This window comes from Aquila chrysaetos, chromosome 25 (genome assembly GCF_900496995.4).
Source record: "Aquila chrysaetos chrysaetos chromosome 25, bAquChr1.4, whole genome shotgun sequence".
Classification (NCBI taxonomy): domain Eukaryota; kingdom Metazoa; phylum Chordata; class Aves; order Accipitriformes; family Accipitridae; genus Aquila; species Aquila chrysaetos.
The window spans coordinates 15337278-15355778 of NC_044028.1; the positions used below are offsets into that span (position 1 = coordinate 15337278).

The 18501-nt window shown below is 35.3% G+C and overlaps 1 protein-coding gene across 15 annotated transcripts in view; it reads right to left on the bottom strand.

Moving 5' to 3' along the window:
* Positions 1–18501, bottom strand: part of RBFOX1 (RNA binding fox-1 homolog 1) — a 1358224-nt gene that overhangs the window by 380515 nt on the left and 959208 nt on the right. The window contains exon 1 of one of the 15 annotated variants that reach the window (XM_030002544.1): positions 11721–11753. The exons of the other annotated variants lie outside the window; for them this stretch is intronic. Coding sequence (XP_029858404.1) covers positions 11721–11738 — 18 coding nt within the window. The 5' untranslated portion in view covers positions 11739–11753. Of the gene's footprint in view, positions 1–11720; positions 11754–18501 lie in introns of those variants that run through there. 15 annotated transcript variants of the gene reach the window in all.

Genomic DNA, 18501 nt, shown 5'->3' on the forward strand with positions numbered 1-18501 from the left:
ATATTTAGCTTATTTGACTGTGATAACATTATTAAATTTACTCCCTAACAAGACATACCTCTAATGTAAATTGGAGTCACTTCACTTCAAAGATGACTGACGTAGTTGTATTACTTCAGTAGTGTCATGAAAAAAAATTCTTCAGTGTGTTAAAGGGTGCTGCAAAACATGAGTAAATACTCACTTCTCCATGTCCAACTGACTAAGACATGAACAGGCTTGTTCTTCAGCAGGAAAGACTCTGTTCAGACATGTGGCTCACTTGCGTGTGTTTTATAGCTAAGAGATAAATTTGACTTGTCTGTTTATAATTGCTTTTTATAAACCAATTTAAATTAAGAATTTGTTCACAGGCTGTGAACATCCATATATTAACTTAAAACAGGATCGTTATCTTAGGTTGCACTGTGTAGTTTTGCATCAATAGCATATGATAACCTTTCTAAAGAGAGTAACAACTGCTAAATACACAAATTAATAGTAAATAATAAGCAACAGAAGCTCATGTGGAGCTTTTATAAGTGCCAATAACATATGTCACCATATCATACCACAGGATTCCTTACATGCGTGAGTGATAGAATGAAATGTTTTATGCTTCCCCGGCTAGGTATGTATGTATTATTAAATTATCCTCCTAGTCTTTACAAGTCTTAATTCCACATTCCTTATTTGTCCCCATCATATTTTTTCCTATAGTGTTTGTAATTTTGTCTTCCTGTTAAGATCAGCTTTCTTCTCTTGTTTGAGAGTAAACTCTTCTACTCTTCCTAGCTATCAGGAGGAATTATTCAATATACAAATCAAAATTTGCATCCTATTATTATTATTCTGTTGTTGCCCATAGAGTCATCAAACACGTTGCCAGAGTAGAGCTTTTTAATGCCTTTTCTGACATAACACCTCTTTTTGATAATGCATGATTTTATCACTGCTGTGTGAGATTCTTTTCTGGGTATATTTAGCTCTAATGCAGTTCTAATATGAATATCCAAAAGCTGTAAATATAAACACCTAATGCTGTAAGGAAAGGATCCAACCACTTTGTCTATAGCATAAGCTACTAAAAGTTTTTGTGAATAACACAATAGGCTCTGCCCTTCTTGATGAACATTAGTATGCAGTTGCCATCTCTATTTCCTTTTTTTCATTTTCAGAAGACTAGTCTTTAGTATCTTAATATGTATTAACAACAGTGAACATAGGCAGAACAAAATAAGAGACTTGCTAATGCATGCAGACTATGGAGAGATGTGGAAGTCACACACTATGAAGTGTTAGGCAGGCAAGTTGGTACACCAAGTGTCTGAATACTTCTGAAGTAACATAACTGTTCTTAGGCTTTGAAGACAGATTACCATATATTATTACCACTCTGCAGAAGAAAAAAACTGCAACAAAAATACTTTTGACTCTTAACCATCCAATTCAAAGAACTGCAGGTAAAGTAACACCAGGAGGGTAAATTAGATACTTCTCTAAAGCAAATTTTTTAATTGCCTTTCACAGCCACTATCGCCCTAAAAAACTAAAGGTTTTTTTACCAACACTGTCTGTTGGAATTAATTTTTCCTATTTCAGAGGGTGGTGCTTTAGACATCTACATGTGTCAACCAAAGCATAGCAAACTCATGGCATTATTATAAGCATACTACCAAGTTACTCTAGGTAGAAACAAATGCTTAAAGATTTCATTTCCCACTGTTGTATGTTTCATGCTGCCCTCAGATGCTGTGGCAGTACATACAGTTTGAAATACATGAAGACAAAAAATGAAGTTCACCCTGTGAGTTGCTTTAAGAGTAGAACCTTAGTGATGTCAGGACATGATTTCTTCATATTTAACTCAAAAGGGCATTGACTGTTCTGATCTTAAATATACTCCTTTCATCTCAGCCTCTTGACCTCTCTCCCCTCCATTTTCCTTCCCTTTCAGCAACATATCTTGTTTTATCCTTCTTCCTACATTGTTCTGTTGTTATTGGGATGTAGTATTTACCAGATATCACAACCAAGATTGGAGTATGCAGGTACAACTGGAAAAAATAATCATGGTCCTTGTAACTGTTACTTCACAAGAGGAAGTTACCTCAGTTCTCTCACCACTTCCACTGGATAATGAACATAAGAGGTATGTAAAAAAGTATAACTGGGCTTTGCATGGAAAATTAGGAGTTTGTAATGGCTATGTACGTTGACATCAGAATCGAATACCTGAAAAGAATAAAGTAGTATTATATGGCAATTACAAATTCATTCAGAAGAATGTGATACATTGGGTATGTGCCCACATGGTGCAATTTATCTGGGATTCTTCTAGAACTTAATACCATTGACCTGGGATATTTTCTGAAAACTTGCAAGCTAAAACAGCGCAACTGCTGAAAACAGTAAGGCACAACCAGTAACAGTCTTTTTTTTCAGGTTAGGTATTGCAATTATCTTACATGTGTGCTGACAAAAAACAGTTGCTTTAAAAATTTTTGAATTTTTTTGCTTATGTCACAGTTTAAAGCAGTTTTGTAAGCTTTGTTCAGTATGCATGCTGTGGTAAGAACTACACAGTTTGCTAATTTTGAAGCCAACAGTACAATTAACTTTGCCACTTCAATATTAGCAGCTTTACCACTGCAGTTACTCTTCAAATTGGTTGCAAGTTACTCTTCAAATTGATTGTATGAACACCAATATATTAAACATTCCCATACTCAAAATGTATACACTTACCTATGCCCACCCTTGGAGAAAAAAAATTACCTACACAGAACATTTCACTGTAAAGAATGTGAACAGTTTTAAAATTTGCTTTTTGAATAAGGGAAACATATGTATGTTTTCAAAATACTGATTAAAACAAACAAAACCTCAAAAGAAATAGACCTTTGAATAAAAGTAATTATAAATATTTGGTCTGATATAATCTCAAATCTGCTTTTAGCTTTGGAAAAGTCACTTTTGAATCAAACCACATCTCACCAAACATAGCTCTGGTCTTCACTTCCTATTCCATAACAATGGATGCTCTTCAAAAGCTCCAAGTAGAGTACCTACGAACGCGACGTTTCCTTCGACTGTTGTTTTTACGTCAGTTTGGAAAGCATAGATGCACTTAACTTTAACTGTAGCCACTAACTAGCAATTTCACTGGAATTTCAATAGAAACATTTTGTTCAACATTCTGAAAGCCCAAACAAACAAGATAAAGGATAGTGTTTCATTCATTACTATGAACATTCTTAATAAAAGTAAGATTAAATTGTCACGATGATTAGACTACTCAAAACATGAAATGTACAGTATTTAACTCAAAGAATGACTAAAGTCAAAGCATTTTATACTGAATTTCCAATTAACTAATACTGCCGTGAATCAAAGTCTCAGTAAGAAAGGGAGACAGAATTTCCAAAGAACACACACCAGTTTTAAAAGCAGAGATCTCAAGCTTGAAATTTTATCAAGTATGCTTATTACGCTGTATCTCAAACACAGACCTATCAAAAAACTAATGTTCATAATACACATGCATGAATCAATTGAAATACATACATTCTAATTTGAAGAATCTTTTTGAAATTAGACCATGTTTTCTAATCCCAAAACATTGCTGGTTAGGCAATTTTCATTTTTGTAAAATGACAAGTGATACTTCATTTTTAGGTAAAGGTTAATGTTAAGTTCCCAACTTTATAAAATGCACTCCCCTATAAAATAAACCATTGCATGCTGGTGCCTAACATTAGAGAAAAATGTTCACACAGTCAAAAATGAATGGGTTTTGCATTTCAAGGTGACAAGTACAATGTCAGACACAATCAATCGATCACTGCATAATTATTATTGCAAATGATCCATATCCATGCTGCAAACCTTAAGGGGAATTTAATGAAGCAGTAAGCACATCAGTAATAATATCTACTTCGGTCTCTGTTAAATCTCGTGATTCATAAATATGTTGTCACATTTTATTCTTCCTTGAATTCCTGTAATTATGTTTGAGAAGCTAACTGAAAAGTAGAATTCAAATATATATCAGCTTTTCCTCTATAAAAAGAGTACTTCACTGTATTATATATACACCACAAAAATTAAATTTACAAAAGACTACTTATCGAATACAAGGCCAAGATAGCCAACAAACACAGAACAATCTCTGAAGAAAACTTGAAATGTCAATAAATCAGACTCAGCCTAACACGTTTAGCTGACTTAAAATCTGTATTGGGTGTAGGTGGTAAGGTTTTGGTAGTTAGGGGACTGCCAGGGTGGCCTCTGTGGGAGGAGGACAGGGGCTGCCCCCATGCCGGACACAGCTGGCTCCAGACAGCTTGGCAATGGACTTACCACAGGCCACAGCCAAGCCCATCAGCCAGTTTGGTGATGCAGCTGTGAAAAAGTAGATAGAGAAAGGGCAGAAATGTTGGAAGGAGAGAGGAGGAGGAAACAAAAAGAGAAAGAGCAGAGGAAACACCAAGGTCAGTGGAGGAGGAGGTGCTCCATGGTGGAGCAAGCACACCCCCAAGGGGACTGCAGCCCGCAGAGGAACGCACGCTGTAGCATAGGAAAAGCGTGAGAGGAAGGAGCTGCAGAGAGAAACTGCTATGTCGTGACTGCAATCCCTTCATGCCACCCATTGCCTCACTGCAGGAAGTGGGTTTAACTTGTGGTGGTAACAAAAGGAGTGGTTGTTATTGTTTCCCACTATCTGAATCTGAAATTAAATTGGCAAATTTAATTGGTAGAAATTATAATCAGCAATAAAGAATTTAATTTCCTCCAAGGCAAGCCTGTTTTGTCTGTGACAGTAATCAGTAAGTGATCTCCCTGTCTTTATGCTGACTCACAAGCTTTCTCGCTCCTGTTGTTCCTATTTTCTCCTCCCTCCCTGTCCCTCTGAGGCAGGGAGCGAGCGAGCAGATGGGTGGGAGTTTGGCTGCTAGCTGGGGCCAACCCATGGCACAGTTATAATTCTGGAGGAGAAAGAATATATAGTGTATTATATCTGTATGTGGAAGGCAGTCACTTCTGCAGATATGTTGGACTTCAGTTTTTTGACTGCAGTAAGAACAGGCGTATTTCCATACTAAGCTACTAGAAGGATCTAAACACAGATTCATCTGTTTGGCAAGGAAGGAATATCAATCCAAGAGCAGAAGGGAAACAGGAAGCCAATATGGAAAGACAGAAAAAGATCAAGATCTAATGAAGATGTGAACAGACACCTAGACTTCCATTACTAAACATCCCCTTTTGTTGATTAAACCGTGAGACAGTCAAACTAGTTATACAAGGTAAATCAAGTCTGAAGGTGTTTGTACATATAAATGAGAAGCCATAAGCAAAATCTTGGCTTAGGGACTATCACAGTCTTGTTAAGCTTCCCAAACAGGCATACGTCACTGGAATGAATATCCAAAAGCAACCAGTCAAGAAATTAATCTCAAGACATGAATGAGGTTCTTCAACTGCCCAGAAAAGTCTTCAGGGCATGGTCAACCTTCTGACGCATCAACCAAGACCATTCAACAGTAGCTAAGATTCTACAATTGTAGATATAGTAGCATACAAACTCCCCAGATTGTCACAGAAATAGTATTTAGAAAGGATTTCCACTAAGAGATAATTGTAGCAGGACAATAGAACTCTAGCTTGCTCACCCAGCCACATTTCATGCAGTCTTTGTTCAATTCCTTCCTCACATAAACATCCTCGGACTGATAAAAAGACATCCACACAGTTCATTCAAAGCTGTGATGGAAACCAATGCTATTAAGAGGGACAAGATGAAGATAAGGTTAATTGGACAAATGTAACTTCTTGCTAAAGTAAGGGGGGGAAATAGGTTGGGTAATTAAATTATATAGAATATGTAATGCAACTTCAGAAAAGAACAGAGTAAATCTGTCATATAGCTTTACACAAAATGCACAAATTCTGCTGAAAGAAATAATAACAACACATACATTCTTAATGTCCTACTTAAACTAAATTTCATCACACGTTAGCACTTACATGTGTGTTTGTGTCTAAAGGGATACATGTTATTGTTATAAACTAAAACTGCCTTGCTTGCTTAAGCCACCATTATGCAACACTAGATATAATGGAGCATAATACTGATTTTGTTCTCTTGTTCATATTGTTACCCTGTATAAATAACAAGATGTTGTTTTACAAAATACTGTAGCAGGTCAAAAAAAACCCCTTCAAGACTGAATGTATTGGATGAACAAAAGTCTCTGTCACATATTCTAAATTGAAATTACCTTTCCCTTCTATTTCATTTCTCTTCTGCATACTAAAAAAGGTGATTTTGCAGAATCTTTTTATGCTTTGCATGCTATTGTGATTTTTAGCTTGTCATTACAAAATGAAATATTATACATATGATTTTTAAACCAACTTATGTGTATATATCAATAGACACAAAAAGATAACCTATTGAGAATTGTCTTAGATTCTACCTTAACTAATTGTAATCCTGTTTTCATTCAACATCTCTATCAGTCCCTTCATTTCAGCCATCAAGATTGCAGATTTATAAATTGTAATACTTCATTATTCAGGTTTATTGAGTCAGATACCCTTGAAGATCCTTAATATTCATATCAGCATACTCTATTATTAAATCATTTTGTATTTTTCTGTGTTAATAATAAAAGGTACATATTTATTCAATATCAGCGGTCAGGCAGTCAGATACAGAGTATGAAGCTACATGTTTTATTCAAGGTCTCAGTGGAAAGCAGCATGAGGATCATTTTGACTGAAGGTACCTGCAGCTTTTCAGCTAATATGTTTGATTTTTCTTAACTAAAAGGATCTAAATATTTTGATTACTCAATAATTCTATGCAACAAAATCTATACTGAAGTGTTCCACTGGCAATGTTTTCAACATACTCATTTAGTCTTTCTATTTAGTTCCTATCCTATCTCAGATGTCCGTAGCTCTTTAAACACAGCGAGAAGTAGATCTTTGTCTTAGTCTGCGATGTTATTGGGAAGCCCTCATTTAAGAGAGAAACACCTTGCTTAATGCACACAATGTCAATGCTGCAAAATACATAGTAAATAAAGTTACTCAAAAATTATGAGAAGAATTGTACTGCTCAAAGGATATTCTAGCTCCTTCCTCAATTTTTAAAAATCCTAAAATTTTGTTTATTTTGTCTTTTTAGTAGTCTTCACATCCATTTAGGGTTCTCATTTCCTTTAGATAAAAAGCCTTTGTACTGCTTCACTTACAAACTTGTCCTGTAGCACTTAGTACACAAAGAGCACAGGCTAGGTTTGAAATTACACACTTCCCTAATTCAGAAGAAAGGCATGCTCTATGCCTGCATGTATTTGGTAGTGCATAAGAACCAGTAAGACTTGTTCAGCTGAATGAAATACCATCTGCCTTTGAATATGTGAACTGACACAGACTCCTGTATGTGTATTAAGATATCTCTAAACAGGAGAAGCTTACTGACAAAAGCACCAGAAATGCTACCATAAAGTAGTTGAAATTCCTATATATTCATCCAGATTAAATTTCTGATACAGTCTTTCTATTACTCTCTGTTCCTCCAGTCTTCTCCCCAAATGTTCATCTGAGGTATGTTTTGCTAATGCAGGCAAGTACAACTCACAGTTCTCTCTATTGGACCCCAAAGCTTTATTCTTCAGAGTTGTCAAAATAATGTTCTATTGCCAGAAGAAATTATCTTGTTGCTATTGCATACATATTTTTTCAATTTGTTTCTCTGTATCTGCCTACTCTAGTTTTGGGCAAAACCAAATTTCATTTGCTGACATGCTTTCTGCCTTATTCGATCAAGTACTATTCTGAAGCTGCTACTGAAAATTTCTGCTAAATATATGCAAAATTTCTGAAAACTCATTCCCTATTAGTAGAAGGAACAGCAGACTGACAGGAATGAAGCACATCTCTGAGTAAGCAGACATTAATTAGATGTTTATAAAATTTATAAAATTTTATTATGGTATATTAAGATAATTTTAGTTCAGCATTTTCACGGCATGTAACAAAAGATGGAAAACCAATAATTTGTATATTTTGAAATGCATTTTGGATTTTAAAATGATCCAAAAAACCCAATGATTTTGTTCCAGTTTTTCTTACAACAATATTTAATTGTGTATGACTAACTTTTTAAAGAGATGCAGTAACTTTAAACTTTCATCTTCTAAGTCAGAATATGCAAGTTGAACATGAGGTCTTTGAGAACTCAAAATAGTCCAGTCTGAACTACTAAATGGAAAAAAAAGCAATCATGGAACTGTTTGCTTGGGAAACAAGCAGTTGCTTCTGTTGTCAAGTAGACAAACTGCTTATTTTTCAACATACGAAAAAGAATAGGAGGAATACTCTACAGAAAAAGAAGGTTTGGAAAAGTGTGGATTCCATGAAAGATTCTGAGCAGTCTTAGCTTTCAACCATCAACATTCATTTCACCCACTGATAGTTGTGCTTCTATTTCCAAGGTAAGCAGAAGTCTGCAACTTTACAGCCCCCTAACTGAAAAAATTTTCACTTACTTGTCACATTCTGGGAAAACCACATCTTTTGGGAGGTGAGTTGCGCTACAAAATGTGAATGATAATCTGCAGCAATCAAGAGCACCCTGCATCATCACTGCAACAATCTTGTGCTGGAGAGAAAGGTGTATTATACTGCAGCAGGATCAGGATATAAAAGGGTCTATACCCTTTAAAGTTAGAGAGGATATAGGTCCTTTTGACTTCAGGATTTAGCTGTAGTCCCTGAATCAGTAATACTTGAAAGTCCTCAAAGTTTATTGGTCAATATGAAATTGGATATTGATGAACTCTGATTCCTACAGCACAGGTGTTGGTACATAAAAATACCAGACCAGAAAAAGTCCTCCTCTTTTTCTAGGGGAGGAGAATATAAGCATCATTAAATTGCCTGGGCTGTCAATAAATGATGGATTTCCTTTGACAGGGTCTAACAGTACTAAAATCTTTCTTCACTTTCTGAAATCTTGAAATAAGTATTTAAAACCAACAACTAATCAAGACTGTTCCATACAACAGACTGAATTACTGGCTGTACACGGCATTCCTGCAGAATGTTTTGATTTAGTTAGCTGAACATGTTCACAGTTTGCTTGCCATAAAAGGAACTTGACATCAGCAGCAGTAGAATTTAAAAAAACCCAAACTGTTACAGGACACTAGTTAGTAAGACATTATAAAATGCAAAGAAATGGCAATTTTCTTCTTCTTTCTAAATATTGAGAAGTATTTCTACATTATACATGGAATGAAAAAACAGATAAGCACTGCCACATAAAGGAGTGAATAGTATGAAAAAAAATCTATCAATAAAAAGAAATAAATTTATTTTACACCTTTTAAAAAAGGGAAGACTACACTTTCACAGAAGTCGGCTACTTTAAATTTTAATAATATTGCTGAGGAGCCTTTGTATAATTATGTAAAATATTGATGTGGTGCCAGGAGAAAGCATTGCAAAAGCTGCTGTGAGTTTATACATTGCACCTGCATATGTTAAAAGTCCCTTGTTTACATACTGCATCTTTTGCATGCAGATACATACACATGTGCACTTAATGTACACAGTTTAAAAATCATACCATTTCAGAAATAAGTTTTCTATGAATACAACTCATCTTTATTTCCAGAACAACAGAAAGTAATAATGTTCTGCTACAATAAAAAAAAAAAGTTTATTCTCTACTTCTTCCCACTAATGTTATTTTGAGATTTTATTCAAATCATGTAGACTAGGAAAGTTAAATTAAAAGTGGGAAGAATGCTTAATACCTAGGTGTAGTAGTGCCAAAAATGAGACAGGCATTCTCCTGTTTAATGAATTGTGCTAATAAAAACAAACAAACAAACCAACCCCAAAATGAAACATAATGAAATATAAGTAAAAAGGACAGAAATGGAAGAAATAGACTTTTAAATATCAAATATTAATTACTGGAAGCTTTGAAAACCAGGAAGTGATACCATCAGAAACTGCTGACTGTATTTTTTGCTTAAAGCATATATATATAAATGGCATAACTAGAAAAGTTCATAAATAATATAAAATACAACACACCAAAGTTAATAGAAATCTGCATAGCTACCTGTAAAAAAATGTAGTTCCTTAATTTTCCAATTTAAAAAGATTCATAGGCTTGGGTAAAGGGGTGAGGGAAGAGTCCCTAGCTTTTAAACCTTTTCAGCTAGCGCCACAAAGAAATAGAATAATACATGTCCTTTCACCTTATTGTGCATCTCAGAAAAAAGTGTTTATCCTCAAATATTTACTCTGTATCTCTTTTGGATGATGTTAACTACAACAGCAGAATACAGGAGTGTTGAATGAAAAATAGACTAATGCAGTTAAGTGATCTGATTTATAAATCTAAAAATAGAAGGAAATTAATCCTTGCATTAGCAAAGATACAGCTTCAATAAAGAATCATGGTAAGGGTTAAAAATAAGCAACAATCGGTGCTGCTGTTAGATGCACAGATACTTGCTTGTGAAAATTAAAGTGACTTGTACTACAGAACACAGGAAAAAAAAAAAAAAAAAAAAAGGAAAAGACAAAATCATAAGGCTCAGTGATTGGTGAGTTCCTGAAATGATAGCACAGGTCAAAGAACTGAAATAAGAAACTTTAAAGTCTGCATACAGTGCCTTTTGCACAGATGACAAAAGTTACTACAATATATCGGAGGGTCAACAGAAATTAGAAGAAACCTTAAAGGGAGATTTACAGCATGAACTACAAGCAATTTAAAAGAGCAGTAGAGATTTACTGACAATATCTCTCAAGACTTAAATGTTGCTTATATGCAGCCTGTTTTGCAGAGGTGGCCCAGATTAGCTGCAAGCCTCTCTATTTTTACATACATTTAAATAAAATAAATAAATAGATTGTCAAATCAGATTAATTTAAAATATTTCTGTAGAAGATGTACAGGCTTTGAAGAGGAACACAGAAATGCTTTTTAATATGCATATTCATTCACCGATTTATTTCTGTTTTGTTGTGTTGTTTTTTTTTTAAGAAAAAATGTTTTGTATCTAAACCTGGCTGAATTAACAGGTTAATAGCTTCCCTAATTCACAGTATACATGTCACAGCACAATATTATTTTTCAGGTGAGCAGATTTTGCTGCAAGGAATCTGAACAATGCTGAATAGAAAAATCACAGGAATAAGTACATTTTATCCATTTCTTTATCTGCGGTTGTCAATTGCCAGAAACTTCAAAAGCCAAGAAAGACTGTGACAACTAATATAAAAACAACTAGGTCAAGCAACACAAATTAGAAGTTTTAATCACATTAAGACTGTTTCATTTCTTACAAAGAAAGCAAGTACTTAACAGCCACAAGTGATGCAGCATTCGTTTTATGACTGAACCACACAGTGAATCTTACAGATACAATTGTAGCATTTTCTAAGGCAACGAAAAGCAAGCAGTGCACTATGCCACATCCTGCAAAACCTGAAAATAAACTGCAGCTTAATGTTAATGAACCAGTTTGTTTAAACTCCCATTGGAAATGCAAGCACATGTACTGCACACTAGCTACGCTAAGCTATCCTGCAGCATACACACCTTCACATATTAGAAAACATGCTGTAACTATAGGCTAAAATCTACAGTCCCAAAGTCAATTTATTAATAAAAGATTGACATGGAGAGAGACACTACCTACCCACAAATACATCATCATCTTGAAAGAAATCAAGGGCTCTGTCAGCAACAGAAGTCTCCTTACTTCACCAAGTATGTCTGGAAGGAAAACTGAAAACAGTGGGTAGAAAATCTTGCCTTTTTCTGTCAAGTCCTCACAGTTCTCTTCTTATACAAGGTATTTTTTTTTGGTTTGTTTATGAGAATAGCATTCGTTCAGTGGCTCTTTCTGCGTGTGAAGTGACTTGCTTCAGGCTGTCTTTTTTCTTCCCTTTTTCTCCCTAACTCAGTCTGTCCTTTCTTTACTGTCAGGCTTGCTTAGGTAACAATTCTTGGTGTATCTATTTAATGAGCAGGTCCGTGCACTAAAGGCAGCCAACTACATTGGAGAGAAAGCAAAAAAAGAAAAAATAGTAATAATAAATAAATAAATGGGAATATACCACTTCCTGATTGTTATTATGGGATCTACAGACGCCCCCTCTGTAGGAATTTATAGGAGGATTTCTAAGACGTCTTGGGGGGGGAAGGGGGGGAAATCATCAGAGAATAGCAGGTGACTCCAGTGGCACTCAAGCCATTACCTCTCCTTGCTAAAGGACCCAGTTCACAAATCCTGCATTTGAGAAATTTTTAAACTCAAAGCAAAGCTCCTACAGGAAAGAAAGGAACATGTACTGCACCCTGCTTCTCCTTTATCTCTTTAAATGTACTTCAGATAAAAGCCGCATCCAGTCAGGTCAAGGCCTTTCCCAATCTTATTACGCTAACACAAGAGTGTTCAACATACTTTTCTACAGCCATCTACTGACTTCATGGTGTTATTGCTGCTGCTGCTGTTAGTACTGCTGGGAGATAACTGCCAATATGAAGAACAGGGAAATACAGTAAATCAGATGATAGAAGAAGTGTTTGTGCTAATTTAATTTATTTTTGGTAGAGGGTTTTTTTTGTACCATAATATGTATTTTAAAATCAAAATTAGAAAGAATTGTGATTTGTATATTTAAGAAAGGCTAATAAGAACTGGATTTGTTAGTCTTTTTTTTTTGTTAAGTTGAAGGTACTTTGTGCAAATGAATGAGTATGGAAGGGACTTGGGCATTTTTTGATTACAGCTTAGACTTTTATAATTTGCTACAGAAGTATTTTTAACTCATTTAACCTGTTTCACTGTAATGCACAATACATTTAGTAAATCAATCAACAGCATCCTCAGGTGAGAAACAATTTTACAGTGTAAAGGAGACAAGCCTTGGTCACTTTTTAGGCTGTATTACTGGTCTTGAAAAATCATTCCTGACCTTGTGAACTGGCAGCATATCACGCCGTTACTGTAATATGCTTTGGGTATTGATGTAGAAAGATACAAACACAGTCTGTCTACTAAGTGCATCAACTACTATAGTATACACATAATGATTATAAATCAATGAATAAATAAAAAGAGGAGGTATAAAAATGGCCATGGGCATGAGATTAAACAGAACTTTTGCCTTATTTTTATGTTTGATTACTTATTCATTATCTTTGGTCACGGGCTGTGCACTTCCTCAGACAAAAAACTGTCGTTCTTTTTAACTAAAGACTCCAGTCAATTTACATATTCAGCCTAACCATACAAGGTAAAATGTCACCTAAATAATTAAAATGCATTAACTAAATTGCATAATCATTCACTGCACCAGGGCAGGTGGCAAATGGATAGGCACCTGCTGAAACAGCCTATAACAAGAAGACATAATAGCAAAGCAGGATTGGGGGGAGCAGACTAAAATCCATACCGTTAAACAAACGGTAATCAGGAGAGTCTTAAAGACTTCTGCCACTGGGGTGAATTAAAAATAAAAATAACTGCTATACCACCAACATTTCAAAGCTGATTTAACATAGAAAAGTGAAACAGTAAATTCATGTGACACTTAATTCTAAGATTTATATAGAGAAGTTTGTACAGACAAACAGATACATATATATACACAGAGCTATTTTAAATTTGATCTGCTAAATACTATGTCCAGGTAAAAGGTTGTTGCCTATTTTAGTGGAAGCAGAAGAGAAAGATTTAACGTACCAATTACTAAAGTGAGAACTTTTACAGTAATGTGCAAGGACAATATAATTTTAAATAAGTTTAGTGCAATTTCATAAAGTAAAGCCACTTAAAAAAGGTAGTCTTTAAAAGGAAAAGTACAGCCTTTTGTTTACAGTTTTGGGTTGTTTAAATCATCTGCCAATTTAACCAGCAACATTCAGCAATCTAATGGGCCTAACCTGGTCACCTTTAAGCTGTACACTTTCACCTCATTTTGTCTACTGTATAGTTCACTGTGTTCTTCTGTATTCAATTATACTATAATAAACTTGAAATATCACGTTAGAATGAATTAGATTATACTGCTTAAGCTGAAAATACATTTTCTGATAATGTATCTGCACATCTGCCAGCCAGCAGTTCTTTCTGATCTGTGCACCTGAACCGAACACACAAGGCTTTAGAATTTTCAAAGACTGGTTAAAGATTTTATTAATATGATAAAAGACCGTGCACAGCTATTACCTGTAAATCACTTTTATATCAAAATTTCCCTGTTTGAGTATAGGCAGCATATAAAACTTCAGTGAATTGTGTCCCAAGGCTCTCAACTAATCTCTCTGTATTCTAAATTCTCTTCATTATTAAATTGGTTACTCAATCAATTCTTCATATCTTATTCCTTCAAACAAGTGGAACAATTTCTAATGCTGCTACACAAAACCATTCATTTGAAGTGTTTTATTTTTAGTACAGCTATTATTAAATGCTTTGTTCATTAGATCATCTGTAGTTCCTGCACAGGTAGAAAAACGTGGATTAAAAAAAAGACTGAAAACAGGTACATTACTCTGGTTTTTGCAGCTATGACTAAAGTTTAAACCAAACCTTGTTTGCTACAGTTAGTTCTTACATGTTCTGAATTTGCAAGCAGTGTCAAAAAATGTAAACAAAAGGTACTGACCACAATCATTTTAACAAAGGCTGGTCCCAAGAGAGCTGACATTGGGTTCAGGTCAAAGGCTACCGAAATCAATGAGAATCTTGCTGTTCTTTTAAAGAACAGGCAATCAGAAACTGTGTTCCAAATATGAGTATGTGCTATTTGCTGTGAAACGATGGCCCCTTTCCTCTGATGCTACCAAAGACGTTCATATGAAGCTCTTCTTCAGGGGCATTGACAGGTATTTTAGCTTCAGAGCATGACATTTCTGTACCAGCTTGTACCACAGCCTTAACTTTCATAATCAATCAGAATATCAAATATTTTGCCTATGGAATCACAAGAGATGGGTGAGATACTAAGGGTAGATAAAAAAAGTTGATAATAGCAAAAATGAAATAATAAATTGTTAAATCATAATTAATCAAGATTAATTATGTATATGATCAGCACATTCGTATTGGCACCTGAACGACTCAGATTTTTAAAAAAAATCAACCTCTAGATTCTAGGAGTTCCGTTACCTTATTAAAGGGGCATAATTCATGGACATATCTTGGCATATTTATTAATGACACAGAAGATTGGAAATAGCATCGATAGTGCTGCTTACTGCATTGGAAAATAAGAAAATGCAGACTAAGTTTCTCATCTTGCAGGTTATGTAAGATTCCTAAGAACTGCAAGAACATTAAAGTAATCTCAGTGCTAAATGGTACAACCTCTATTTTGCTAGGTGCTATACAGGAATACAGAAGGATACTGAAATCATATTTGACTCACAGATTGCAAAACCAAAACTTGTATTGACTTTAATGAGTCCATGTTTTCAACTAAAATCTCTGTACTTTAGAAGTTAAAATGGGGGGGAGGGGAGGGTGTTAATATTTTTAGAAAATACTTAATAAAGAAGTACAAATGTGATTGCAATGATTATGCTGACATTACTGGTGATGAACTGGGTATTTGTTTTTTTTTACTTAGGCTCTCCACCAGAAAAGATACCAACCAGGCACATGATACATTAGCTGCAACAACACTAAAATCTCACATAATTTACACAGAGTACCAAAAATGATTTGAAACATTTAGAGAGCTAGAAATATTTGTGTTTGTGCATAATTTCCACACCTTACAGCCTCATCTATCATAGCTATTTTTGAAATGAAAACCTGCAAAGTTTAGGAGGTATGGTAACAAAACATGCCCTTAATCTGCTCTTAATTCACTGCAGTTTTAAGGGGATTGTTGTTGCTGCTGCTGGTTTTTTTGGCTTTTGCTTTTTGGATTTCAGCATAACCATAGAAGAGCAATCAAAGTGCAACTTTATGTATAGTTCAGTTGGTTTATAAACTATTCGGTGTTTTCACCACACAATTTTTTTTTTCCATTTTCAATTAATTTCTATTACTTCAGCATTACTGCTTTTGATGCAAGAAATTAGTTTCTGTGTTCATTTGCTGTATAGTGAGGTCAGAATATTGTCCCAGGAAAGCCTGAGGAGCAACCAGCCAACAATTTGGTCACTGGACATCACCTCAATTGAAAATATTGAGTCAGGATTTCTGGCTGATGAATTGTGTTCAGTGTATAGTCCAAGGAATGACAAGCAGGACGGAGACAGATGGGAGCTTCCTCTGATCCTAGACTCCGTGACACATGCACGGGATTTACACAGTTCATAGTTTCCCATAGAACCAGGAATATGAAGCTTGCTTTCCCTTTTCTTAACATATCAAGGTGATGGGAAAAAATGTGAGGGGTCTGACCCTTTGCCTGGTATGTACATTTCATTTGTGCCATTTCTGTAACAAAGTGAGCTGCTTATTTCTCCCAAAATTCAAACACTGGATCCTGACAAGACTCTTAGGATAACTAACAGACTATAATTAAGCCAAATTATTAATGATCATTGTTCAATTGGTAACAGCTCAATCCCTTGTCCATAATTTCAATGACAGCTGCTATATTGTTGCTGCTTCTCCACTGCTTTTAGTGAGAAGAGACTCAGCCAACAGTTCTGACAAGGAAAACCCTGGCAGCCGTAGGAAAACCTCACATACCCTCTTCTGTTTTTAAGCTGTCATAACTGGGCTCCAGCTTCAGTCCTGATCATGGAGGGTGGCACTGTGGGATGATGATGGACTTTATTTAGAATAAGGTCTGTGAAAGGAAAATAAAGGCTTAACAAAATCCTTTCCCAGAAAATTAACACAAGGACAGTGGTATCAGAATTTACTGGCTATTAGAAAACACTGTTTTAACTAACTTTCCTGAAATGTTAGTGTTTCTCCAGTTTTCTTCTCCTAGATAGTGCCCAGGTGTTCTTGCAAATCTTCCTCTTGATTTTAGAGATTATGCTTATGCAGATAACAAAAAGAAACAAATCTGTTTCAGCATGTAATCGTTCACACTTGAACAAAGCAAGTTGGATATCAAATATTGAGTACTGGTAACAAGTGGCTCTCAATTCGTCTACTCCTTGAGAACTTACATTGATTGAATAAAATTGAATGAATTAATTAAATAACTTGGGATACTCTTGAGCAGAAAAAGAAACTAACATCATCAGAAAAATTATCTCCAGGCAAATGTTTGCTTAGTTCTAGTCAACATCTTCTTTCCACTGCCCATAAAAACTTTGATTCAAGAGAACACAAAGACGACTTACAATCTTAAAATCATAATGCATTTTTTAAAATCCAGTACAGGGTATTTCCATTTTCACAGTAGGACACAATTATATTCTCCTTAGGACAGGCTAATCTGAAACTAACTATCGCTATTATCTGTTTATTGAAACACAGGAAGATTCTCTTTTCAAGATACTACACTTAAATGTGCTTTGGATAAAGATCTTTTACCAAGTAGTAGAACCAACTAATACCATTCCTCAGCTAACATCAGCCAACAGGCTTCTGCAGCATGCAGAAGCATAAATCAGTTCACATCAGTTGATGCAGGGCCCTGATGGGGTAGGGGTGGGAGGGATGACACCCAGATAAATAAATAAATAAAACTTACCTCACTTGCACAATACATTAATACAAAGTTATGTCCATGACTTTATTTTTAAGTAATTACAACTTTCCTAAGGTAACATTTTGTTTTTAAAAAAAGGGAGTAGGGGTTAACATTTGATTATCATCACTAATACAGTAAAAGGTTCCTATTACCAATGACTTAAGGACTACTTCCCTGTAATTTTCAGTTTTACGAGTTTATAAATTGCTTTGTTATTTAGTGCAGGCTCCTTAAATCCTGAAGTCTTTATGCACTGGATGATAACAAATGGATCACTTTTATCACTTATAATAGTTCAGTAAATCACAAAACAGCCTACCTTTCAGCAAAGCCATCATATAGAACTCATCACAGCAAACCTATCGGTTGTTATTTCTGACTATGTATCTGACAAAACAAATTCATGCTCTGTCTCCTTGTCACACTTGTTTTTTAACAAGGTGAGAACAGCCTCGTAACTGAGGATTAGTTATACCATTGTTTTGACTTGGTGAGGGATGTGTATCTACAGGGCAGCGTGTGCTAAGAGCACGCCTCCTCCTCGGAGGCTGCCAACAGTACCACTGCTGACGTCAGCAGCGCTCTTACAACAGCCATGACACAAAGGCAAAAATCTGCTCCTCTGCCACCTGAAAGCTTGTCTTCTTGGGAAGAGTGCCAAAATTAGCCCTGCCATTACACTGCCCAGGATCTCCATCATTTTCCTCACAATACCAGAAAGGCCGCTACGACAAAACCCTGATGAAGGCAGGTACTGCCCCTCTCCAGGCATGTAAAGTCACAAACAAGCAGACACAGAGA